This window comes from Wolffia australiana, chromosome 9 (genome assembly GCF_029677425.1).
Source record: "Wolffia australiana isolate 7733 chromosome 9, ASM2967742v1".
NCBI classification, from domain to species: domain Eukaryota; kingdom Viridiplantae; phylum Streptophyta; class Magnoliopsida; order Alismatales; family Araceae; genus Wolffia; species Wolffia australiana.
Genome location: NC_135843.1, coordinates 637410 through 664671, shown reverse-complemented (window position 1 = coordinate 664671; position 27262 = coordinate 637410). Strand labels below are relative to the sequence as shown.

The 27262-nt window shown below is 39.9% G+C and overlaps 2 protein-coding genes across 2 annotated transcripts; both read right to left on the bottom strand.

The window, feature by feature from the left end:
- Positions 1-359: 359 nt before the first annotated feature.
- LOC144708034 (3-ketoacyl-CoA synthase 20-like) lies at positions 360-3369 on the bottom strand. Its single transcript, XM_078581328.1, has 2 exons — positions 2719-3369; positions 360-1211 (listed from the first exon to the last, which is right to left on the bottom strand). Exons 1-2 carry the CDS (start codon positions 3244-3246, stop codon positions 414-416), a joined length of 1326 nt encoding a protein of 441 aa, XP_078437454.1. The 5' UTR covers positions 3247-3369; the 3' UTR covers positions 360-413.
- A 16548-nt stretch (positions 3370-19917) lies between these two features.
- Positions 19918-26252, bottom strand: LFR (ARM repeat superfamily protein). Its single transcript, XM_078580966.1, has 8 exons — positions 26054-26252; positions 24127-24296; positions 23321-23463; positions 23016-23233; positions 22165-22267; positions 21932-22070; positions 21202-21329; positions 19918-20302 (listed from the first exon to the last, which is right to left on the bottom strand). Exons 1-8 carry the CDS (start codon positions 26241-26243, stop codon positions 20047-20049), a joined length of 1347 nt encoding a protein of 448 aa, XP_078437092.1. The 5' UTR covers positions 26244-26252; the 3' UTR covers positions 19918-20046.
- Between the last annotated feature and the right edge of the window lie 1010 nt (positions 26253-27262).

Below are 27262 nucleotides of genomic sequence, written 5' to 3'. Positions count from 1 at the left end.
AAGGAAAAGCCTTACCCGTTGAGAGGGAGAATGAGAGAGAGAAAGAGAAAGATAAAGCGAGATGAGAGAGAGAGAGAGAGATGATAAGGGAGATACAGTGGGAGAAAAAGATAGAGAGGACATGTGAGCAGAGATAGATGAAACAAAGAGATACTTATCCGACAAAGAGGGCCTCTGCCAAAAGAAAGCTCAACAAGGGCATAGGTACCTACGTCCATACATAAGGAGGTAGTAAGAGGAGGAGGAAGAGAGATCTATAAAAAGAGACAGAGAGAGAATGAGAGAGAATCACAGAGTCAGAGAGATGTATAGAAATACTTGGAGATTGGAAGAGAGAGACGGAGAACACAAGAAGAGAATTCAAGCCAAAACCATTAAAATAGCAAGATGGGCAACAGAGATCCAACAGGTCACTAGACAACCAAAGTCTCCACCTTGGGCACCACCACAGGAAACCCATCAATCTCCCCAAACCACGGATTATTATCATCTCCAGAACCACCACCCTCGGCCACGGTTCTCAGCGCCTTCCAGACTGCACTATTACACTTAAATCCCGAGCCAAACGCAATCTGCCAGACTCTGTCCCCCTTCCCAATTCTCCCCTTGGCCTCCATATACCCCATCTCGTACCAGAGAGAACTACTCGACGTGTTCCCGAACCTGTACAAAGTCATTCTAGACGGCTCCATGTCCCACTCCGACAGCTCCAAGTTCTTCTCTATCTCATCCAACACCGCCCGCCCGCCGGCGTGAACGCAGAAATGCTCAAACGCGAGCTTGAAATTTGGGACGTATGACTTGATTTTCTTGTTGTTGCTGTGATTCTTCTTCAAGAGGCTGATTAGATAGCGAAATTGCTCGGCGAAAGGGAGAACGAGAGGGCCGAGAGAGGAGATGTTCTCTTTGAGGGAGTCGCCGGCGACGCGCATCAAGTCTTTGGAGAGGGACACGCCGAGGATGCCTTGGTCGTCTTCCTTTTGGGAGACGCAGGCGTGGCTGCTGTCGTCGGCGCCTTTGTGTGTGCGCGCGGTGTGGAGCAGCTCGTACTTGGCGCGTTGACGGTCGGCGGAGATGTTGGAGAGGAGCACGGCGGCGCCGCCCATGCGGAAGATGCTGTTGGTTACTAGCATTGACCGGTTGTTCCCCATGTACCCGTTCTGTGTCATGCTTTCAGTGCTCACAACCATGGCGTACGACGACTTGTGCACCTGCGTTTGCTCCACATGTCAGCAATCTTCCTGATTATGGAGATGATGATGACTGACATGATAATGTTGATGGTGATATTGATGGTAATGATGGTGATAATGGTGATGATGGTGACCATTGTGATGATGGTGATCAGGGGGATGATGGTGATGATGGTGATACTGATGGTGATGATGGTGACCATTGTGATGATGGTGATATTGGTGATGATGGCGACCATTGTGATGATGGTTATATTGATGGTGATGATGGTGACCATTGTGATGATGGTGATGATGGTGACCACTGTGACCATTGTGATGATGATGATGATGATGGTGACCATTGTGATGATGATGATGATGATGATGGTGACCATTGTGACCATTGTGATGATGGTGATGATGGTGACCACTGTGACCATTGTGATGATGATGATGATGATGGTGACCATTGTGATGATAGTGATGATGGTGACCACTGTGATGATGGTGATGATGGTGACCATTGTGATGATGGTGATATTGATGATAAGGAATACAACATGGCACGCAGAAGACATTAGTCCATTGCGTGGTATAAACTCCGTGAAGACCTAGGATTCTGTAGCAGGAAAGGAGTTATTTTGAATTGATGCGAAGCTTTCCTCAAAACTGGAGGTTTTCGTTGTATAGGATAGACCTACATCAAAGTTTCTATCGCGACTTTTCCTTCAATAAAATCTGTCTTGTAGTTCATTTACCTTAAGTAAATGCCTTCTTTTTTATCCGAAGGATAATTTGGAGGAATTTACAGATACTATGAATTTGTTCGAGTATCAAAATAGATGCTTTATTCAATAGATGAACGGTTCATAAGTTTCTTTCCGCAGAGCAAAAGAATGAATACAGACAAGGATATTTTTTTTTAGAAAATAAAGCCACTCCCCGTCATGTAAAGAAGACAAGGCCGAACTTATGAATGTCTTTGGACGGACTAATAGAATCAATACAGAAGAGTAAAACCCATTAATTAAAAAACCAATAAATCAAAACTATTTAATATTTCCCTTTTTTTAATGACTGCACTGAATCTCACAAACCAAAAGACAGGATAAAGTTGGTACCAGCACGAATCTATTTATATGAAATAAACGCGATCATGTTGAAAAGACTAGACCGAAATTGTGAATGTCTTCGGGTAGACAAAAAAATGAATACCGAAGATTAAAACCCATTAAATCAAAACCAATAAATACAGAAGACTGGGTCCCAGCACGGGTCTATTTATATGAAATGAGCGCGATCATATTAAAAAGACTAGACCGAACTAATGAGTATCTTCGGACAGACTAATAGAATGAATACAGAAGAGTAAAACCCATCAAATCAAAACCAATTAATCTTTGCCTGTTTTTTAATGACTGCACTGGATCTCACAAATGACAGGACAAAGTTGGTCCCAGCACGAGTCTATTTATATGAAATGAAAACGATCAGAGTACATCAACAATCTCCTAGAAAGAGGAAATAGAGAGAGAAAAAGGACCTGAAGAAGATGCTTGGCGAGGTCAATGGCAATGAGCCCTGCGCTGCAACCCATGCCGCCAAGGCTGTAGCTCAGGATACCCTCTCTCATGGCAAACTTGTTCAACACCATGGATGAGAGAGAAGGAGAGGGACTAAACAAGCTGCAATTAACAATCAAAATCCCAATCTCGGAAGCACCCACTCCAGTCTTTCTCAACAGCACCTCCACGGAGCTGAACATAGCGTCCATGGCCTCCTTCCTGGCCTCCTCCATGCAAGGGTTAATTGGCTCAGAGAGCAGGCTAGAAGGTGCGTATGTTGATTGGCCCAGCCCAGATCTTTCCAGCATCTTAAGTTGAAAAGCGAGAGACTCGTCAGTGAAGGTTCCTGGTAGCATCATCTGCCTGAAAAATGTCTCTCTGGTGCACTTATGTGAGTCGTCAGGCTTGAAACAAGCAAAGTCTATGAGGTAGACTGGGCGGCGCCGTGGAAAAAGCCAGAGTAGAATGACGGATGTTACAATGGCCAGGGAGAGAAAAAATATCATATCGGCAATAATCGACGTAGACGTAGTTAAGAGAGAGAGAGAGAGAGAGAGAGCGAGAGAGAGAGAGAGAGAGAGAGAGAGAGAGAGAGAGAGAGAGAGAGAGAGAGAGAGAGAGAGAGAGAGAGATGATTCGATTAAAAGTTGAAGAAGAAGAGTAGGGGAAAGGGTATTTATAAGAGTTTGGAGTGGGCAGAGGGCACCATGGGAGCATTGATTGAAGGTTAGAACGGGGGCTTTCGTCAAATTATCGGCCCGGTAGTTTAAGGGATTACCGTCTTGGCTCGGACGAATCTGGAAGAATCTCTGCTGTTCAAAATTATGATAAATAGAGCACTAGAATAACTTACTTGTGATCGCCAATGATCAGATATCCTCCTAGTTTCGTGAAGGAATAAAACTTCCAAATAGATCAACGGCGTAAATTATAGGCCCAGTAGGTTAACGCTTACCCTATTGGCTCAGACAAAGCTGGAAGAATCTCTGCAGTTCAAGATTTTGATAAATAGTGTACTAGTATAACTTACTTGTGATCGCCAATGATCAGATATCCTCCTAGTTTTCGTGAAGGAATAAAACTTTCAATGATCAGGGCAAAAGTTTCTAGTAGGATAATTGTACATGAAGAGTTTTATACATGATGCCTCAAAGATATACTGTATTATTGTAGAAAGCACTGGGTCGAAGTTCAAGATGCGTTAAAAAAGTCCTTATAGCATTTACAGTTCATAATTATGTTCAGTACTAGATCCTTGAGCTAGAAAATCCTTGAGCATAGCAAGTAGATTATTCATCCTGTGCTTGCTGAGAACTTCGAAAATTGAACTCTTACCGGAGTGGAAGATAGAGCCGGATTTAAATGCAACAGTGCAGTCTGGAAGCCATTGAGGGCCGCGCCCAAGGGTGGTGATTATGGAGATGATAAGAATACATTTGGGGGAAATATTGAGGGATTCCTCGTGGTGGTGCCCTCGGAGGCGACTTTGGTTGTCTACTTTGGGAGCATGCATGTTGGATCTTTGTTGCCCATCTAGCTGTTTTCTTATTTTAATCTTCCTTTTTTGCGAGAACCTCTTCTTTGACTGCGCAGTGTTCTTTTATCTGCTCTTATCTCTCTCCCCATATCTCTCTCTCAGACTCTCACCCTCTCTCCCCATATCCCTCTCTCAGACTCTCACCCTCTCTCTCCCCATATCTCTCTCTCAGACTCTCACCTTCTCTCTCCTCATATCTCTCCCTCAGACTCTCACCCTCTCTCTCCCCATATCTCTCTCTCAGACTCTCACCCTCTCTCCCCCTATCTCTCTCTCACACTCTCACCCTCTCTCTCCCCATATCTCTCTCTCAGACTCTCTCCTTCTCTCGCCTCAGATCTCTCCTCAGACTCTCACCCTCTCTCTCCCCATATCTCTCTCTCAGACTCTCACCTTCTCTCTCCTCATATCTCTCCCTCAGACTCTCACCCTCTCTCTCCCCATATCTCTCTCTCAGACTCTCACCTTCTCTCTCCTCATATCTCTCCCTCAGACTCTCACCCTCTCTCTCCCCATATCTCTCTCTGAGACACTCACCCTCTCTCTCTCCATATCTCTTTCTCAGACTCTCACCCTCTCTCTCTCTCACTCTCTCTCAGACTCTTACCCTCTCTCTCTCCATCTCTCTCCCAGACTCTCACCTTCTCTCTCTACTACACAAAAAAAAATTGGGTCGGGTTTTGCTTTCCTGAGAAAAAATTCTATGGTGTTTTCGCTAGAGCGGGTGCATCCGCTATAAAATACGAAGAGCACTACTTGTGATCAAGCATCTAGCAAAATATGTCTAATCAGAGAAAAGAGAGAGCCGAATTCTCAAGTTCATGAAAATATCTGAAAAAAGAAGGCTGAAAATTTTCTAGCCCATTGATCTTAGACCCTAGAGAGAGAGGGAAAGCGAGAAGGATGGAGAAAGAGAGAATGGAAAAAGAACGGAGAGTCTAACACCAAAAAAAGGGGTACAAGATGAGTAAAGTTGCTCTTAACGTGAGAAAAGTTTCACAATTTAATACACTTCAGATTTCGCAAAAATCTTGTTTGTTCCACAATCCGGATGCCATAGAAGTTTCACCCACGTGATGTAGTCCCCAATCCCCATCTCCTGTAGAAAACTTGCACTGGAGGACGGCCGCTTCCACAGTTCTTCAATTTTCAAGTCATTCATTAATGATCTCTTTTCTTTCGAAGGAAAGGCTTTGCTTACTTCCATGTAAACCACATGCTGACTACTCATGTTTGCACCAGAGAACTACTTGGATTGTTATACCACTTCATCCAACTGTCCAAGAAGCACTCATGAAATTCATTCTATAACCTTTCATAAAAGAACTCTGACAGAAAATTATACTATTCGCCGAACAGAATACGAAAAAGTATCATTCTTTAATCGGTATCCAATGAGAAGTGCTAGTTATTTCTAATATGAAAGTGTACTTACTCATCATGACGTTGCTCACGGGTTCCTACTTTGGCCAGTTGTAATCTGGGAACTTAGATAAAAGAAACGTAGTTTAAGCATTCATTGGTTAGGCTTGAATAATCAAATGGATATTAAGGACCCAAATAATTTTGCCTCAGATACTTTAAGCCGGTTATCAGACATTGCAAGATATTGTTTCAAGTACGCTTCTCAATGACTTTTCCCGTCTGAAAATTTTGATTGCTTCGGTTCTCGTACAAAATGTATTGTCCCGGTAGAAATATGATTCTGAGAGATTCTATGAAAAGTCTTGCATTTGTTTCGTGCTTTACATTATTTTTAAGGAAAACTAAGTATTAAATGTGGCCCCGCGTATGGTTAAGCAAGACGGATGCTAGTACAGGATTATCACCATTTCATATGAAAATATTAAATATCACATTAATTTTCATATTTTTCAGAGAACAAAATATCTATTGGGGCCATTATGATATTAGTTATTGCATATCATCCTGTTGTAGAGAGAATAAAATAAGAGGAAATATGGAAGCCAATTAAAGATGATGTAATATTGAACTTATAAACATTGCTTTAAAAAAAAAGAGCTATTTAACTATGATTGATTTTTATTTTAAATATCCAATAAGTCTTATGATTGGAATTAAATATCTTGGACGATATGCCTGACAATAAGTCAAATAGTAACAACAATCATGAAATCTTTCAAATGATGGCAAACATTAAGCATTAGAGAATCTGTTTAAATAATGCCTGAAATTTTAAGCAAGCTCTAAATGTCCTCTAAAATCATGTTGAGTTTGAAATGATGGATTTAATTGGTCGTATAAAAATGTTTTTGGTGAATTATAGGTGTAAAAATATCAATATAATTGAAAACAATTTGATAAGAAAAAAATTACTATACTACGTGAGTGACAAATTGGAACCCCGTTTTAAAGATAATACCAGTCTCCAAGTTCACAGTTGAAGATGTATTAATACCACGACTGATCATTGGTTTAAAATGATGTAAATGTTTGAATTCAGTCCATTCGCAATCTGATTTCCAGGATTTAAAAAGAAGAATAAATAAACATATAAAGAATTTAATAATTTCTTAAGTTTGGGTATTGAAAATTATCCTTTTGTTAAGATAATAAATACAAAACAATGAAATTATCAATGGGACACATGAGTCACAAATTGGAACCCAGTTTAAAAGTAATTTTGAAGTTTATAATTGAAAATATTGTATTAATGCTGCTGATTTATCAATTGTTCAAATCATGGAACTGTTTGAATAAAGTCCATTAGAAATATGATTATATGAGTTAAAAAAGCAGAATAATTAATAAGGTGTAGATTTTATTACTTTTCATGGTTTTTCTGTAGTTTCCCTAAAAAAGCTGTAATCTAACCATATCCCTGAAAATATATGGCTTTTCTTTTATGAGCTGACATGGCTGTCCTGGAGTTGAATTATTATTATGTTCATTAAATAAAAGTTGAATCACCAATCCATTAACAAAATCATGTTGTGTTGAATTATTTACTCTGTTCATTTATTCTTGATTAGTCACTATATTACCTACTGTGAAGCAAACTCTGTTTTTCTAAGAGGATATCTACGACTTTCTTAAAACCTCATAAATAATTTCAATAATGATCTCATAATCCTACCGAGAAAGCCATTCGAAAATAAATCTCTAATTCATTCTTACATTCTGTTTTGGATAAGAATTTATTTATTACCCTAAATTTGAAACTACATGAATCATTGGTGCTCAGTATCAATTTTATCATGGTTATTAATTTATTTTATGAACACTACCTTTATCTCTTCTCAATACAATGGATTTATTAATATAAAAGGGCTGTATAATGTCTCTTAATGCCACTTTCGCAATTGTCCAGTAATAGTTTATTCAAAGTGGTTAAAATTTTCGTAGAATATATTTAATTTTTGTTATTCAATATATATGTGTAAGTGAAAATTAATTTTCTAGTCTATTTGATTATTCCACTCATTTAATATTATAATGCTTATAACATGTGAATCATATGAAAATATCACATATGAAATATATTGTGATTCGGTCACAAAATAATGATGGTTACTGTTTTTCAGTGTGTTGAAGAATCAAGGGCAGGCCATAGTCTTAGAACACCATGATTGATATTTTAATGACTATTCAAAACTATTCATTATATATACCAAGTCCTACGATGGGATTATAAAGGTTTCCAGTGAATTTTGTCTTTGCGATCATGTTAGATAAATCTGATATTTCCATGGTAACTTGAACTCAAAATTTTCTTTGACATGAGAGATTGATATTAAAACATGTTTCTTACTGGAACGATCCAATTTTGCATTATCTTTGGCTATCTTGGCTCGTTATCTTGATTTTTCGACACGTCAGACTTTGACCTGCTTGAGCATTGAAATGGATTTGTGATCATTTCGTAACATGGGAAACAAAGCCAGTTCTTCCAGCCCATCAGCTCACCCTTGTGACACGCTAGCTTGCTCCCACTCTCTGTGATCTGTCAAACTAACCCACCAACCAGCTTTCCAGATTGGATAAATTCAAATTCCTAAAAATAACTAGAAATATATATTTTTAAATTAGATACTCTAAACTTGAATAAATTGGTGTTTTATGAAGAAAATTCAAAAAATATGGACACCTTCATGCATAAAATTTCATATTTAAAAGCATTAAAAATAAATCAAAATAATAAAAAATATTACATATGAGATAGAGGAGACATTGATTTGGCGATATATGGATATCTGGGCCAAGGGTGCCCATTAGGATCTTTGGGTATTCTCACATAGAAAAACATATTTTTTAAAATCTCAACAATTTATTGTGCAATAGTTAAATGTTTTCAAGAAAATTAATCATTTTATTTCCAATTTTTTTAAAAAATTGTTTAATTTATTATTGAAATAAGCTCATAATTAATATGGATTTGACTTTGATTATAATTAATTCTGCAGTTTTTTCTAAATATTCATAGTGTTCTCAAATGGTATAATTTAAAGTCTAAAAGTGAAATAAATCCAATATATTTTATAATGGAGCTGGTATATATATATTTTTTTATTGGCAAAAAACACGGTGCCGGGTACAGCCAACCCCAGGGGTTGTGCCCGCAGACCGATCCATCCGTGCCCTGGACGCCACCCAGGGGATTTTTATTTATAAAGTGAAGTGTTTGTCAATGTTTATAGGCGTGGAGCGAGTATAAATATCCCAATTACACTCGGATCCCACTCGCCCACGCCCATATTTGAGGAAAAGAAAAGATACATAAGTGATACCTCGCAGGCGCTCGAAGAAGTGTGCTCGTCGTCGTCCCACCAGAGCCGCCCCGCGATGACGATGTATTGCGGGAGGTGTCTTCTCCTTCGTCAAGTGGGATCGGGAAGTTTGTGGTGAAGGCTCTAGTCGAGGCGGGCGTTGTCCACGCCTCTAGCTCCAGCATTCCACGCAATCCTCCAATCCCGCGGGCCTGGCATCACGAGGATGCGCCGTGTGCGGAGGGTGGGCATGCCAAGACGATCAAGGCGATAGCAGCCTCTAGCTGTGGGAGGGAGCGCTGCCAAGAATGAAAGACAGAGGAGGGGGTTCGTGCATGTACCGCGTGGTTGGCGAGGGCATCTGTTGTCTGGTTTCCCTCTCGCATCTGGTGATGAAAACAGGCTATGTGAGAACGGCACCGCATGATGTCTTTCCACGCACGGCGGAGTCGCCATTGGGAGCATGTACCTAGACGAAGCATATCAACTAATATCTGTGAGTCTGATTCCACGACAATATTGTGAAGGTTTCGTTCCTCTCAGAGGAGTAGACCATCACGAATCGCCATAGCCTCGGCTAGTGTATTAGTTTGTATGCCATAAAAAGTACAAAAGGCAAAGAGTATGGAGCTGGTATATGAAGGGGAAAATGGGAAGTAAAATGGTTCCAAGAGTTTAATAAATTATTCAACTTATAGAATCAAAAACTTAAACAAAAAGTTAAAGAAACTAGATTTAGATTAATGTTGTAAAACCAGATTATTGAAAGAAGAATCTTTATTAATATTCATACAAAGTGACTGAACATGTTGGCAGTGGCAGACATGAGTACTGTGGGCAGTGTGGTAGCTGACACCTTATAAAAGAGGAAATGAATCAGTTGTAGGTTATACGTGGAGCTTCTTACTAGAGTCATCACAATATTATGATGCATTTTAACTTCTAAGTTGCATTCCTATATCAGCTCTGGTGGGTTAGTGGATTTGGTGTTATCTTTTCATTCAAGAAGATTTAAATGTATTTTTTATTGGGAATATCTTTATGTTGTATTTTCTTAATGACCAAGTGACAACACATAGGTATATCATTAATACATTATATAGGTAGTGTATTGTCAGGAAATTAATATTTTAATATCTTTTGTATTTTTATCACTTATCGTGTATCCTGATATTTCCATAATATCCTAATTATTCTGATTTTATTTGAATCATGAAGCATTTCATAATCATTTTATTTCAAATAGTTAATGCATTTTCTTAGAATTCATGGAATGTAACCGATCATTTAATAATAATGCTTTGAATCTTAATTGTGTGCAGTCAATAGGTATTTAATTAATAATATGATGAGTAGACATGGGTGTTCTATTCTGTTCTTTTTATTCGCACAAAAAATTCACACGAAAGAACCGCACACGGGTCTGTTCTTTGTTCTGTTCGTTTAATGCACGAAAAAAAGAACGCACAATTCGCACAATTCGCACATTCGCTCAAATTCGCACAATTCGCACAAATTCGCACAGAAAAAGGAAATTGAAAAAGGAAAAAGGAAATGGAGAGGACAGTGGACGGTGAGGAAAATCGAAAAAGGAAAAAGGAAATCCAATGAAATCCTATCGATCTATCCTCGTATCCAAGAATACAGTGGACGGCGAGGAGGCGGGAATGGAGAGGGAGATCGAAAAAGGGAAAAGAATAAGGAGAGCTGATAAACTCAAATAAGGGTAGTCATTTCCATGCATTATTCATCTTAAATCTCCTAAAAGTAAGTACAACATTGCCAAAAATGCTTATTTTGCATAGTAATGAGATCATGCCTTTTCACTTTCCCAAAGATTAAAAAGCTTACATTTTGTACTTAATTAATGTTTCCATCAATGCTTTGACATGCATTTCACAAGTTACACAGTTTGGGATTTACTTATAAGAGGATTTGAGGGGTATTTCTAACCCCCACTTGACTCATTGAGTCGAGTGGGATATGAATCTAACGAATTCCCTAGTGTGTTGACTCTTCAGGTCAAGGTTGACTTTTGATGGTCATAAAATTACGAAATTTTATGGGGAAGACAAGACAGAAGTCTTGAGGCTTGGGACAAAATTTCAAGTCAAAAGGAGAAATCAAGAAAAAGATGCATGCTAACCAGCGGAGTTGACTCAATCGATAGGCTTGGTATAAAGGAGCTTGAAGGAGACCTTCTAGAACGTCCTTGGAGGCTTTCAGGTTGATCAAGGCACATGAGGGTGACTCCAGCTGGCGGATCCTGGTTGGAGGAGAGCCCAAGGTCGAGATCCAGCCCAGGATCCATGAGGTGGAACGCATCCACCCATCCATTCCAGCCCAAATCTAAGGGCTAGAGATGACATGTAACTAACTCTAACCAAGTTGTTCTTTTCCCTCCAAATTCAACCTGGAGGGAAAGAATCTGGTTGGTTGGGGTCTGATCACCTGGATTGATGCCTCAATAACTCAATCCTAGACGTTCATCCATAATCCAACCACCAAGAATAGCTGAAACTAACACATGTACCCCTATAAAAGGGATCCCCTCACCCTCCTTGAAGGCATCCAAGAATTCAGTATTGTTTTCTTCACTTTCTTTCTTTCTTGAGCTTGTTCCTGGGTCCACCTTTCATTCAGAAGGTGCAAGGAGTCTTCTAGAAGCGTCCTGGATCTTGAAGCCAGTTGGTAGGGAGCTGGAGCAACAACCTTGGGCCCTTTGGGGTGTGACAAAAAGGCTACGTTCTTCTTCTCACCCTATCTCCTTCTAGAATTCTCTTAAGCTTCTTGTCTATCCTTAGAAAGATAGCCAACGTCTCAAGCTTTCCAACGCCTACTCACACGTGTCAAACCGATATCAGGAACTCCGCGCGCGCGACCAGCGGTGGAGCGGCAAAGCCAAGCGCACAAACAGCGGCGGAAGCGCCCAAGCTTGTGCGCTATCTCTCTCTTCCTCTTCTTTTCTCACTCAATTAAATTCAGAAATTTTCATCTCTCTCTAGAGATGATAAAAAATTCTGAAAAATTATTCTCAATCTAAACTTTCTACGGAAATTTTTTCACGCTTAGTAAAATTCATATCATCCTTATTAATTGAACATTAACCTTCCTAATCACTAAAAACATTACAAAAAAGGGTTTATATGAATCTTGAACTTGCAATACTAATTGAAATTCAACCTAACTAGCTACCTAGCTCCCTGAGGGATCGACCCTTACTAAAATACTACTAGTAAGGAAATAAAATTGTTGATTAGTAAACTATCCTTACAAACAACTTAAGATCAAATTTTACCCCTTAGTTTGGACCAATCAAGAGCGTGAGCGTGAGGAAGAGAAAACGAGATAAGAATAAGGAGAGCGTGAGCGTGAGGAAGAGACAACGAGATAAGAATAAGGAGAGGGAGCGGGGGAGGGAGAGGGAGAGGGAGAAGGGGAGTGATTGAGAATAGGAGAAGAAGAGGGAGATGGAGAGGGAGAAAGCGTGAGGAAGATTTACCTCATAGATGAAGATCCGACAACCGGGTCGACGGCAAGGACGCCAGAGTCCAGACGGTCTGGGGGCAGAGCGACGAGGAGGGCGGCGTCGGGGGCTGGGGACGGGGAAGTGGGGAGTGGGAGACTGGGAGGGAGTGATATTTTATTTTATTTTTAAATATGAACCGCACAATTCGCACAAACGAACCGCACGACGGTCTGTGCGAAGTGTGGTTCGTTTTCTTGTGCGTTCTGTTCAAAAATCCGAACAGAGCGCACAATTCGCACAGATTCGCACAATGCGAACCGTACGACCATGTCTAATGATAAGTATGGTCGTTCCAGTAGCCATTAGTGTGGAGACACTAAGGATAGATAGTGAATGGTCTTTAGTTGGAAGAGTTCACTAACTTGATCCGTATGAATCCCCGAATGGTATTATACCAAACTATCAATCAAGTTGATTCAAATCACTACTAGACTTGAGACACCTAAGATGTCTTATGAACAGACAGTTGTACTTTGACTGTGACCTACGAATCTGTAATCATGGGATTCTAAACAGCATTAATGAGTTCAAAAAGACGATTGAGTGACCAAGATGGGATTTTCCACCCTCGGTGTAAGAGGAGACAACTGAAGGAAGATGATGCAATGAAGTCCTTGTCCAAGGTAGTGAAATATCAGTCAGAGTTTAACGATAATTTCTGAACACATCAATCCTAAATCAAATGTCTGATTAGGGTTTGATACTTGACCACAACCTAGGGCATCCTTGGAGCATCAAGTGGAGGAGGAACTACACATACACAATGATAATCTCAAATTTAGGGGTTTTAATTCGTTGTTGGTAATTGAGATTATTCAATAAAATATAATTAACTGTACTTAGTAATTTTTATCTAGCGATGAGTACGGATTGTCTCCATAGGGACGATGATTTAGGATTTAATGTTCTTAATATAGTATTTAACAATACAAGAAAATATAAAGACCATAGTATACTAGTTGAGATAGTGATATCGAGTAATGTGTTGTATATAGCTATAATTCAACTTAAATTAGAAAGAAAAGAGGAAGTTGATGTAGAATTATGCGAAACGATATGGTGGTGAGATAGAGAACGTGAAGCACATGATGATGATTGAGTGCATGAACAATGATATGGTAGAGACAAGTGTCACACGGTCAAATCTCGACCTAGGTTTCTTGATTGGAAATGGCGTTTGCCGGCCTCAGTGCTTGGAGCAGAACACTGAGCAGCCTTGATCTCTTGTAGCGCAAGCTTTGCAGATTGCTTAAGATCGCATAGGAGGGGTTAGAGGAGATGGTGGTGAAAGAAATCTGATATCTAACTTGGTCAAAAACTTGACTTAAGCGGAAGCGTTCTATGATTCTCTTATGAGTTCTAGGGGTTTGAAACTTTTTCTTGAACCTCAAACTCAACTGGATTACAATCATCTATTCATAGTATGATTGTATGAAACACATTTCCATCATAAAGCAAATAAATAACATACCATTGCCATTGGTAATGATGAAATGGTTGAAGTTGATCCAAGAAGCTTTCCTCTTGAAGAAGATGATGGACTTTTGAGCCTCCCTTGTGTTTGGCCTCTACCGGTATCCACACGATCTTCCCTTGGAGGTGAGTTCACTGGTGCTCTCACAGATCCTTCTCTTTGACCCCTCCTTGTTCTCCTTTGCATGCTCTTTGGAATTCTTCCAATTCCAAGTGAGTAGGAGAGGAAGGGGATGAGAAAAGATGAGAGAGAGAACCAAATTCGACCTGGAGTTGGTTGCTTGTGCCCAGGGCCCACATTTCCTTAAATAGGGCTCTCCACATGTCCTTTGGCATTAATTTCCATTATGCCATCAATTAATTATAACTTCACCTCATAAGATCTTATGTGTGTGACCCTATAGGTTCACTTATCATTCTAGTTTAATGACTCTAATAGTTGATGATCATCCAATCAACTTTACCAGTCAATTAAATTCATAACTCACTTATAATTTAATTGACCTTGACCAATTTAACCTAATTTGTTAGTTGAGTCTCCTGCCATGCCATAAGGACAAGCTTCACTTGCATTGGCCTAGAAGACAAATGAATTTCATCCATGCATTTTGCTTCATGAAAACCTTTCTGTTATCAATACCATATCAATATAGTCCTTCATTCATTAATGATCTCATGATTGATATCTGGGATATGGTGGTTCAGTCAAATCCCAATCATATGAATCAATTTTAATATGATTGCATAAGAGATCTCCAATGAATCACATCATTGGAATCTCCTTTATTACTCTGGCCAGAGATTCACTGCAATCTATTAGTGAGACCATAACTTCTATTCATCGAAGTTGAATGATTCCTAATCGGCTATTCAATTACCTCCATGATACTCTAGAAGTGCCCAATCATATTTATACCGGGCCTCTAAATAGAAGCCTTTGTCAACATGATCAAAGCACAACTTTCGTACCACAAGATATCTTTGATACCTTAGGTCAAAGGACCATTGATACTATGACAACATGAATCTTCCTGGTTGACTTAGATGTTTAACCATCCAGGTGATTCATACGGATCAATACAGTGAACTTCTTCTTACCAAGAAGCACCTGACATCCATCATTAGTGTCATCACACAAATGGCTATTGGGAACGGCCATTATCATCATCCAAGTGATCATGAAAGATGTCACCACTCTTTCCGGAATATCTAGTGTCCCTTACTAGACTTCCTTCGAATGGGATTGTTTAGGTTAATGTCCTTTGAGTCTAGTGATCCCTAAATTATGAACTCTTCATAATTCACTCAAACATATGGACATTACCTGGGACTTCATTAATCATATATGTACAATATAGAAATAATGAAAACAAGAGTCTCGATAGAATTAACTATAAACTCAAGAATGTACTTTGATTGGCTCTTTAGGCCACCAATTCTTACAGGTGGTGCTAGGCACCGTCAATGAATAGGGTTATTGCATTCATATCATCAAGAGTACATCATCATTGGGGATAATTACATGGGGGAATACGAGGGGTGATACAACGAATGAGACGAGGTGCCTTGCGTCGAGGTAATGTCGCCACACCGCCTCAGAGCCGCTGCTCCGCGTGCGCGCACCCGCTCTACTGCTACACAGGTGCGCTGGGCCGGGCACCGCGCGCCCGCGGGCTTGGCGAGCACACATGCCAACCCTGCCTTGACAATCACACATGCCACCAGCGCCCGTGTCAACACTCTAGCGCAGTCTGCGCGACACCGCAGCATTCGACGCCCCCTAGTAGGGCGCTGCATGCACAGCACTACCCGCAGGAGTGCTATGCGCCCGCTGTGCCGTATCGACGCTCTCAGTGTGCCACATGCCTTAGTCTCCTGGTGGGATATCTCCCAGCCCCGCGCCCTGCACACGTAATGCGCGCGCTGCCCACGCGGCTGCTGCCCGGCACCCCGCACAACTCCGCGCGCTGCAATCGCGGCACGCCGCCCGGCCTGCGCGTCCCGCACCCACGCGCAGCGCTTCTCGCTCCCGGGCGCAGCACTCAACGCTGGTGGCTAGCGTTGGCACCCGCGCGTGGCGCTTGGCCTTGGCGTGCGCGCGCACACCGTTTAGCCCGTGCGCCCAGAACGCGTGGACCATACCTGATCCGTCCCGCCTTGGATGCGGACGAGCATGTGCACAGTCTGTCGTGAATCACCATCGACAGTGGCAATGGCCTGAAAGATCAGGTATTTGGGCATCGCTACCCATTATGACTCAATCCTTAAAATGTCGTGAGCCGAAATACAACGGACACACCCTCCCAATAAGCACGTAGGCCTCTGGGCAGGGAATGACGCTTAGTTAGGGGCCTAACAACAAGATATAGGGATATAAGGAAGTGAAAAAACGATGATAAATCCTAATTAAGCCAACTATGATGTCGGAAAAAAAACAACATAAGGCAAAGGCGCTTACATTAGATCCTAACATTCTGCCATGATCACGGTGATTTGAGAGTGCCAGTAAGCTCCTCCTCTTCTCTAATGCTTCTCCCCACACACCCAAGACACCAAGAACAGACTTGATGGATCTCAAAACTCACTATCTTTCAATCAGCCTACATAAGTAGGAAGCAAGTTCAAAAGGAATTTCACAGAGATCCAGGCCTCCATTTATGCAGAGGGTATGAATGGAAAGAGGAGGGGGAGGCAAAGCAGTGCTGAAAATTCCATCTTAATCAGATTTGTAGATCTTCAAATATCGTCGTTTGAAGTTGGATCAATCCTTATTTTTCTCAGATTTGTTGTCCTTGATTTTTCTCTCTCCTCATCATCATCTTTGATGCTTCCTTGTTTTCCATTTTCGATTGAACTGTCACGTCGTCCAAAATTCTGTGTCTTCTTGTCTTCCGCACTTGAGCTTCTCATCTTCTGTGTCAGGCATACCTGCGATTGGAAAAAGACGAAAGTAAGTAATAAGACATTATTATATATTAAATAAGGTACTAGCATGTAGTTGACGTGGCGATGCATCACTATGCGCAGCATCTACTTTTTTTCTTTTTTACAATCAATAAATAACATGCAAGTGCCACGTGTACAAGCGTGGGCGACATGTACATGTGTACAAACATGGCTTCGCGAATCATTAACTGTTAATGTTTGGTTGTCGACAATCATCAGTGCTAGTTGTGATTCATCACTGTTCGACGAATCGAATGAAGACAAGTATCGGCACAAGATAAAAGGGCTATAAAATATTTTTCAATTCATATTAAATAAATAAAAGCCCAAAAGTAAAAATAAATATATATATTGACTTAGAAAAATCATGTCTTTCCAAATTTAATGTTAAAAAATTCCAAAAAATCATATTCTGTCTCAAAAAATCATATTCTTTTAGAATCTATTGTCAGAAAATTCCCCAAAAATGCATTAAAATACAGAAAAGTCATAAAACCATTCTAGAAATTGATTTAATCATTTTAAGCTTGATAACATGCAAATATAAGTAAATTAATTCAAATAGACATGTAAATATGATCATATAATGCACTAAAAATGCATGTTATCATATGGTAACCAATGATGAGCATGTTCCATGAGTGAGTTGATACACACTCTTTTGTATCTTCTAGATCACCCCTTAGGTTAGAGAGTCAGCCTATCAATTGGGTTAAATCAATCCAACATAAATTTATCTATATGATGATATATCTAATTAACTTAGAAGGCCAATAAGTGTTATTGGGCCGCTGGAGTCATTAACTAGGCCTATACATGGGCCTAGAAGGTCACACGCAAATGGTCTTTTGGATGTTGGAGGATGTACTTTGATTTTTGGGGTTATTATGAAAAATACCCACTTAGTCTACATAAGGGAAGGCCTTGAACGAAATTGACTGAGGACAGAATTTTCAAGGGCCTTCCCCTTCTCCCTTCTCCTCACAGCTCCACTCCACTCCCGATGTGATCAGGACGGCGTAATGACGACAACAGTGGGTGAATGGAGCTCGTCATGCCAACGGAGGGGATTTGACATGCCATGGACCACGTGGATACATCAATAGGCTGCACACATATGCAGCTTGATTTTTCTTGCTCCATGATCCAAGAAATCATGGATGTGATCTGTGCACAGGTGATTCTTTTCATGATTTTAATGATGTTGTTAATGGCTTTTGCTGCGAATTGTTTTGAGTTCTGCATCAAGATCCAGGCCTCCAAAATCCAATTTCCAACGCCAGATTTCAAGAGAAATTTGAGTGTAAATTTTTTCTCTTCCCCGGCCAAACATTCCCCAGTTTCCCTTCTATAAATGAGGAATTAAAAATTCAACTTAAAGAAGCTTTAGTTTAGGGCAAATATTCCCATATATCCCGGGTTTTTTAAATCGTTCGCGATCTATCCTGGGTTTTTAAAAAGTTCCGTGATCTATCCCCAAATTATTTTATTCCGCGATCTATACCGAGTTTTTTAAATCGTCCGCGATCTATCCCTGATTTTCTAAAAAAACCGCGATCTATCCCGCGGAAATGTTTTCCCGACGATGATGTGGCGTCCGACGCAGACGCCGAAGTGGGCTGACCGTAACAGACGTGGCATCCAAGTCGGACGCCACGTCATCGTCGGGAAAAAACCCCTCTCTCTCCCTCTCTCTCTCTCTCTCTCTCTCTCTCTCTCTCTCTCTCTCTCTCTCTCTCTCTCTCTCTCTCTCTCTCTCTCTCTCTCTCTCTCTCTCTCTCTCTCTCTCTCTCTTCCGCGATCACCTTCTCACTCTCTCTCCCGCGATCTCTCTCTAATTCTCTCCGGGTCTCCCTCTCTCTCTCTCTCCCCCTCTTCTCTCTCTCCGCGCTCTCTCTCTCTCTGCGGTCTCTCTCTCTCCCTCCCTCTCTCTCCGTGATCAGTCTCTCTCTCTTCCGCGATCTCTCTTCCCCTCTTTCTCTCTCTTTCGTGATCTCTCTCTCTCCCCTTCTCTCTCTCTCTGCGGTCTCTCTCTCTTCCGCCCCCTCTCTTCCCCTCTCTCTCTCTCTCTCTCTCTCTCTCTCTCTCTCTCTCTCTCTCTCTCTCTCTCTCTCTCTCTCTCTCTCTCTCTCTCTCTCTCTCTCTCTCTCTCTCTCTCTCTCTCTCTCTCTCTCTCTCTCTCTCTCTCTCTCTCTCTCTCTCTCTCTGTGAGTCCCCCTTTATTTGCTCTCGATCTCTAAAATGTTTTTTATCCTCGTTTCTCTCTCTGCTCCAACTCCGTCAAGTTGGCTCTTTGTTTTTCCAGGTTTGTTAGGTTCACCCGCTTCTTTCTCTATCGCTATCACTGTACACTCCACTCCGTCAAGTTTTCTCCATTTCTTCTATTCTTCTCTTTTCATTTTGTTCTTATTTTGATCATCCGTTCTTATTTTTAGTTTCTTTTTCTCCTCTCTTTTTTTTCTTATTTTATTCGTCTCCTTTTCTATTCTTCTTTTACCTTTCTTCTTCATCACCTTCTCTCTCCTACTTTTTTCCTTCTTCCTCTTTCTCCTGGTTTTCTTATTTCTCATTATGTTTCTTTTCCTTCTCATGCTTTTCATCTTCCTCTCTCGTCATATAAATTCTTCTTTTATTGTTCTATTATTCTTCATTCAATCTTCTTTTCTTCTTCTCTTTTAGTTTTATTCTTCTTTTCATTTTTCAAGAATGGCTTTATAGGTCAATTTACAATAATATTTTGATTTGATCCAAAGCCCATACCAGTTTTTTTTTACTTTTGTTCTTTGACTTTGATTAGTCAACATGACTAGACCAGGACCGGACTGGGACTGGACGAGACCGGACCGGAACCAGACCAATACTAAGGTGAGTTTTAGGTCCTTGCTAAAGACAGACTGGGACCATCCGTCTCTCTTTGTCTCTCTCTCTATAAATATAATCTCCCTCTTCTCTCTCTACACATATGTTGCATAACATAGTATATCTCTACCCATCTACAGAACCACATATATATACATACACATGACCATAAAGGCAGTTATAAAAAGAAGGTAAGATTCTCACTCTAGAGGGGAGGGGAAGAGAAGAGGGAGAGTCAGGACATACCCCAGACAGGACGAGCGGCGGAGATGGCGGTGGGACGGGAAGTGAGCTCGTAGAGAATACGGGCGAAGGTGTCCGAGTGGCGGGGGTCGCCGAGCATCATCTCTGCGAAGGTGTTCTCGTGGGCAAGCAGCAGCCCTCTGTTCTGCGGCTCCGTCACCAGGCTCTCCAGCACCATCCCCGCCTTCCTACACACCTCCCCCACCGGATGCGGCCCCTTTATCACCTTCACCAGTCTCTCTATTGCCCTGCACCAAATCACATTCACTACTCCACATCTCTTTACATATATGTCACTCTCTCTCTCTTTCTAGCTCTATCTCTCTCTATGTATGTCATTCTTTATCTCTCTTTCTGTCTCTATAAATAGATCTATCTCTATCTCTCTCTATGCCAGTATCACTCTAGATATCAGTATCTCTCTGTATCTATCTATATCAGTCTCCCTCTGTTTTCTCTCTCTCTCTATGTCTATGTCAGTCTCTCCCTATCAATCTATGTCAGCCTCTCTCTATATGTCAGTCTCTCTCTCTATCAAACTAAATCAGCTTCTCCCTATCAATCTATGTCAGCCTCTCTCTAAATGTCAGTCTCTCTCTATATATATCAGTCTCTCTCTCTATCAAACTAAATCAGCCTCTCTCTATGCATCTATCTGTGTCAGTCTATCTCCCTATCTATCTATCTATCTATCTATGACAGCCTCTCTCTGTATATGTCAGTTTCTCTCTCTCCTTCTATCTATATCACTCTCTCTCTATCAAACTAAATCAGCCTCTCTCTCTATCCACCTATCAATGTCAGTCTTTCTCTCTCTATCTATATCAGTCTCTCTCTATGTAGGTCTATCTCCCTATCTATCTATCTATGACAGCCTCTCTTTGTATATGTCAGTCTCTCTATCTATCTATCTATCTATCTATATCAGTCTCTCTCTATGTCAATCTCTCTCTATAACCTATCTATATCAATCTCTCTCTATCTCTATGTCAGTCTCTCTCTCTCTCACACACACACTCCCTCTTTCTATCCATCAACTATTTATTTATATGTTTGTATTCTCTTTCTCACCCTTTTCTATATATATATTTTTTTCTTCAATAAGATCTGAGGCAGAAAACAGAAGCTGGATCTAGGCCATACATACCATCTCTCACTGGCGAGCTTCAACCGGCAGTCGACGTTGACTTCGGCGAGGTTGTAGAGGGCCCCGACGGCAGCCGCCTGTGCATCCACCGTTGGAAATGATAGAAGATCAACCAGACGCTTATAAACCTGCATCATTAAACCAGTAAAGATTGGAATTCTCATCTCTGGATAACAAATCTTGTTAGCAGATGAACCAACCACTGAAATATGGCAGGAACTTGACGTTTCCATGGAAAAAATGGAGAGCGGGAGGGATGGTAGATCGAGATATTGATAAGTTTGCATAGCGAGAATAAATCCGACTAATCACATGTAAATTCGGTTTTCTAAAGTAGCGCGACGCACCTCAGAACCTGACAACATCACAATTTAGGATTTATCTAGAGAGAGAAAACGAGAACTAATTCACTGAACCTAAGAAGCTAAAATAAAATCGAAATGAAAAATATACCCCCATAGTATCTTTAATTCATTCCTTTTTGTCCTCCAAAGAGGAGGCCAACAACTATTTATAGAAAACTACTCTAGAAGGTAAATGACAAAAATACTCCCTTGACTGAACCATCAAACTATAAATATTGGGACAATTATCCAGGAAAAATAGCTGAGATTAAATCTGATTACTATATTAACCAGCCGATTAAATAAAGCTGAACATTTAAATCATAAAGATAGGGATGATCATCGGGTAAAATTGAGGAGAATGAATCTATAATTATAAGATGAACCTGCGGGGCAGAAGGGAGGAGGAAAGGCTCATTATCAGGGTTGATCATGAGCCTGCCCAGAAGCTCCGCAGATGCGCAGTGCCATGCTTTGATGGAAGATTTCAGCATGCCCATTATCGCCTCCACGGCGCGCTTCTCGCTGGTCAATCAGATAGATCATGTGGTTTTAATTGGTCCTCGTATTTATAGTATGAAATTACATAAAAAATACCATCAGCCGATATGAAGCTCACGTCATTTTGATGAAAGACGGCTTGGACGAGCTGAATATGCGAAGATCAAGCAGGGGCGACAAATTCACAATTGTCTCCAGCGCATTTGTAATCAGCTCTTCATCTTCACGAGACAAAGATGCTTATATTAAATTAAAATACTGGAGAGGGGTTAACCATAAGGAAATTCACTAATGAGATACTGAAAAAAGTGAATGATTAAAATAAAACTTCATATTGCTTTTTGGACTCGGGTAAAAGAGAAGTTCACGGGACATGTAACACGAAAATCTTGGAAGATTATTGTAAATTGGCCGCTTCCTTTGGTAGCAAAAACTAATGAAATAACGTAAACTTTACGGATATTTTTGGTCTTGAGTAGAGACGAAAATCATGGGTGGTTGAAGACGAAAATCAGCGATAATTATCATAAATCGCCAAACACGAATAAAATTATGTAAATTTTACATCAGTCCTCGTTTTATGTAGCAAAGAAATTAATCGATGCTTTCAGGACCTTAGTTAAGAAAATTTGATGTTATAATAGGTTCCTCGTCACCTGTAGCAAAAGAAATAAAGTATTGTATATTTATATTAGTTTGTGCCGTTCGGTAGGAAACAAATTAATGGTTTAAGAGGAAAATCAACACGATTTATGATGAATCGGCTCCTAATCTTCCATAAGAAAGCAACAAAGTAACTTAAACTTTCAAGAAGACTAAAAAAAAATTAAAAAAACAACGACAAAAATAGCAGTTGATCAGTCTTTCGTCTCTTCAAGCAAATCTAAATAAATTGTAAAAGATATTTTTTCCCAACATTTTTGTAACAAATAATATATTTAACTCTCAAAAACAGAAACTGCAGGGCACCTGAATTTTGGTCTTCGATGCACTGGAATAACGTCTCCAGGCAATGCCTGTGCTGGGCCATGATCATCTCATTCTCCGGCATGAAAGAAAAATTGCGGATAATATTTGAAGCAGCAACAGCACATTGCTGCTTTTCTGCCCTCCCTTCATCATCTAAATTAAACAGACCATCTTCTTCGTACCAAAACTCGGAGTAACGTCGTTTTTTAGCATTTTCCCTGAATAAAAGCCGAAAAATGCCGTCTTTCAGACTCAACATCCAGTTGAAGGGCACAAAATTCCCTGAAAATAAGAAGAAAAATTACCCACGAAGGGGCTCAGAGCCATCTGAATGAAGCTTTTCATAGTCATGGCCAAAGCCTGTGATGCCACAACTTTCCTCCAAGGATCTTGTCCTCAGAGGCTTCATGTAATCTCGTGGAAGCGCAATGTCACGCCAGTCATCGACCTAAGGAGTCGTCGCAAAAAGGTCATGTCAATTGTCAGAGTAATTTTGTCATTCCCTACTTTAATACAGCGTTTTATACAAAACTGTAGCCTACATCCCTATTTAAGGCAGATCAAACGTTTATGAAAGAGCGAATTCCATATTTTATTACAAGCTCCAATGGCAGCGGGCTCCTCTCTCCTTCATTCATAAGATTGACAAGTCATCGTAAGATGACAAGAACCTTACGTGTTTTTGGAGGAGGGTTGGGATTGTTAGACAGCAGGGTTAAACTGTCACCCCCTACTTTCCATGGGGATTTTACGTAATTATAAGATAATTTAAGGCAAATTGGAACTTAATGAAAGCGAGCTCTAAGTGCAGTGGCCTTCTCCCATCGCCCTCCCTCCTTTTTCTCTCTGTTCATCTAAAGATCAACAGAGGTCGATCGAGAGGGAGCCGGTAGACCTAAAAATCTAGCCGGCTACATTTCATACTTCGTCAATGGGGAAAATACAAAATGAAAATTACTAAAAATACCCCCCAAGTGGGATGAAATGACAGAAGTACCACAGATTAAGCTCTTAAACGTAAGCTTTAAACTGAAAATATAGGTATATTTTCATACTTCACGAGCAGAATGGTATGAACGAGTGTTCAAAATACAAATTTTAAAATTCTTACGATTAGGAGGATAGCATCAAGTAAACCAGGTATCCTGGCTAGTGGCACCACATCTCTTCTCATGTCGTCCTTCTCTTTGAAGGAGAGCAGAGTAAGAGTATTGAGCGCCCATGTAATCTCACTTTTTAATCCGCTCTGCAGAGCTAAGACGATTCTCTTGTTATTCTGATCTGCACATTAATAATGCCAAATTTTTAAAAGGAATTTGAAGGCGGCTCTGCAGCATTTACGAACAGATTTCAGAAGGATTGAAATAGTTCCCTGACGATGAATAAATTGAACGTTCAGGATTTTAGTTCAACAAAATATGAATTATTGCAAAATCATGGAAACCCTTCCAGGGAAAACGAACAAAAACTTTCCTAGAAGACAAAAAAGACAATCTAGTGAATAAAAATTAAGGTCGAAAACATCGAGCAATAGAGCAATTGACATTAGGCAGAGGCCAGCTAGAACCACCTTGGATCTTCTATTGATAATTCTTGGATTAACTTCAATTATTATCAATAGTCGTAGGTCATATACAATAGATGATCCAATGGTTCCTAATTTTTTCCTCCATCCACAGAATTAACTTCTTCTCCTTTGCTACTCATTCTTCGTATTAATGAGTTGACAATTGCAATAAATATAAGGGTTAACCCCACGTCACAAAAAAATCTGAAAACAAAAGTCATCCTGCTCGAATTTTCATTAAGAGTTGTAACATTATCGTTCAAAGGATATTCTTGCACGTTTCATCAGAAAACAAACCTCCTCCGATCAATTTTTATAACCAAGATCTTTCATCGACTTTTAACCTTGTATGCGGCACATCATCTGAGATACAGAACAACCTTAGCTATTGAATCTCATAAAAAACCACCCCTTCTTGTTTCAACGATTTCTTACCGAAGATATTTCGAATAACTGGGACGAAGATTAATTGATCCCATTCCTTTAAAAAAAATATAAATTAATCGCATTTTAAGAGTAGAAAAATATTTTCAAACCCGTTTCATAATCTGAAAAAGAGCCTGAACACATGTTCTCCTCCGGTACCTATCACAGCTTAAAAAATTTTCTCTCAGATGCCACCAAAAAAGAATAGACTTCCAAAAAGATCCCACCACTCGCGTTTTGAAAGTGAAAAGATCATTTCAAACCCCTTCTGTAAACTAAAATATTATAAACATGTGTTTTCCTCTCGAAAAAAAGAGTAATAACTTCCCCGACAGATGCCCTCAAACAAGAATGAGGTTCCAAAAAAAGATCTATGTGAACTGCGAGATATTATTCATCCCACACTTCACTGAAGAGTCAAAAGATAAACTAATACGCCCTTCCGTAAACTGAAAGAGATTATAAACACTAGTTTCTCTACTACATATAAAACTATGAAATAATCAAACATTGGGAAGCAAGAATCAATGCTAAAATATTAATTAACCCACACTTCGCCTCTAGAGACAAAAGATAAACTAACAACCCCTACCGTAAGCTAAAATAAATTACAAACACTAGTTTCTCAACCAAATCTACCACTATAAAATAATTACCCAAAAAAAACTACCACTCGAAAGCAAGAACCAATGCAGAGTCGTCGGAACATCAACAACACACAAATCAAACTATTTTTTCTCATTCTTTTCCAAACGTTTCGCTTCAATCGCAAGAATAAGTAAGAGACCAAACCAGCAAAGGAGATTGGAACTTGAAGCCACACTTCGCCTCTAGAATCAAAAGATAAACTAACCACCCCTACCGTAAACACTGGTTTCTCCACCAAATCTACCACTATAAAATAATTACCCAAAAAAAACTACCACTCGAAAGCAAGAACCAATGCAGAGTCGTCGGCACATCCACAACACACAAACCAAACTATTTTTTCTCATTCTTTTCCAAAATTTTCGCTTGAATCGCAAGAATAAGGAAGAGATCAAACCAGCAAAGGAGATTGGAACTTGAAGCGTTGGCCCTAGGAGAGAGTTTGGGGCCATCGTATCGCCGGCCGCCGCCAACGGCATTCCACCGCCGCCGCCTCCGCTGCCGGTTGTGCTACCAAATGGCCGCCCGCGCTTCGCCGGCGACGGCGTCGCCCCGCCGCCTCTCGCCACGACCTCCCTCTTCTGCATCTCTCCACCATTACCGAATTCTTCCGAGTTGCAACTCGGCCTTATTTATAGGGCTGACTCGCCGAGTCGCCGCTCTGTGGACTCGTTAGAAAATTATTAGTTTTTTCAAACATTTTTCGAAGAATTTATTATATTTGTGAAAATGCTGAAGAAAGGCAGACTAGCAAACTGACTGTGTAGTGTTTCTTTTAATGAAAATAATTATTTTGCTCTACGCATTTTTAATATTGATACATGTTATTAAAAAATACCCCGACGAATCCTTAGATTATGTTTACTATTGACAATTTATTCATCTTTTAATAAGACGATAGAGAACGTTGAGGAAGCCCCAAATATTTTTTCAAATTTTGTTAAAATAGAACATAACTCTAAAGTGTAATTAATAGGTTTTATTTACTCTATGCCTTCAGCTAGAGAACAGCCATGACCATTAACCATACGAAGAAGAAGATGGAGAATGTGATAGAAGCAAAATAGAAGCTAGATTTCCCAATATCTGGGTAGGTGAAGAAAGTTCTATATTGATAAACTTATTGATTAATTTCCATTTATCTAGGTTGATAAATAGAAACATAGTTGGAATTATAAATATATTTTTGCGTAAATATAAAAAATTAGTGATTTTTTTTATCCCTGGTCTCAGAGATGGATAGATGCAAATATAATAAAATATTGATTGATTAGAGTTGGATGGAATTAATCTTATTCTGAAATTGAATTACTAATTGTTTATTCACTGTAGTCCTTTTTTATCAAATTTAATGAAAACCCACAAGAAAAATAAGATGCTAGATCAGTATTCATAAGAACAGAGAGCTAATGAAATCAGAAGATTAAAGGATTGAGGAAGATCCAAACATTATTTCATTTCTAATAAAAGAAACCTCAAGAAGAAGAAGATGCTAGATCTACATTTACAAACAATGAGCTAATAAAAGCCTGAACATCAAACGGGTAGAGGAGTCTCCAAGTTTTTCATTAAATCATGCAAGCCCTTTTTTTCAAATTTAATGAAA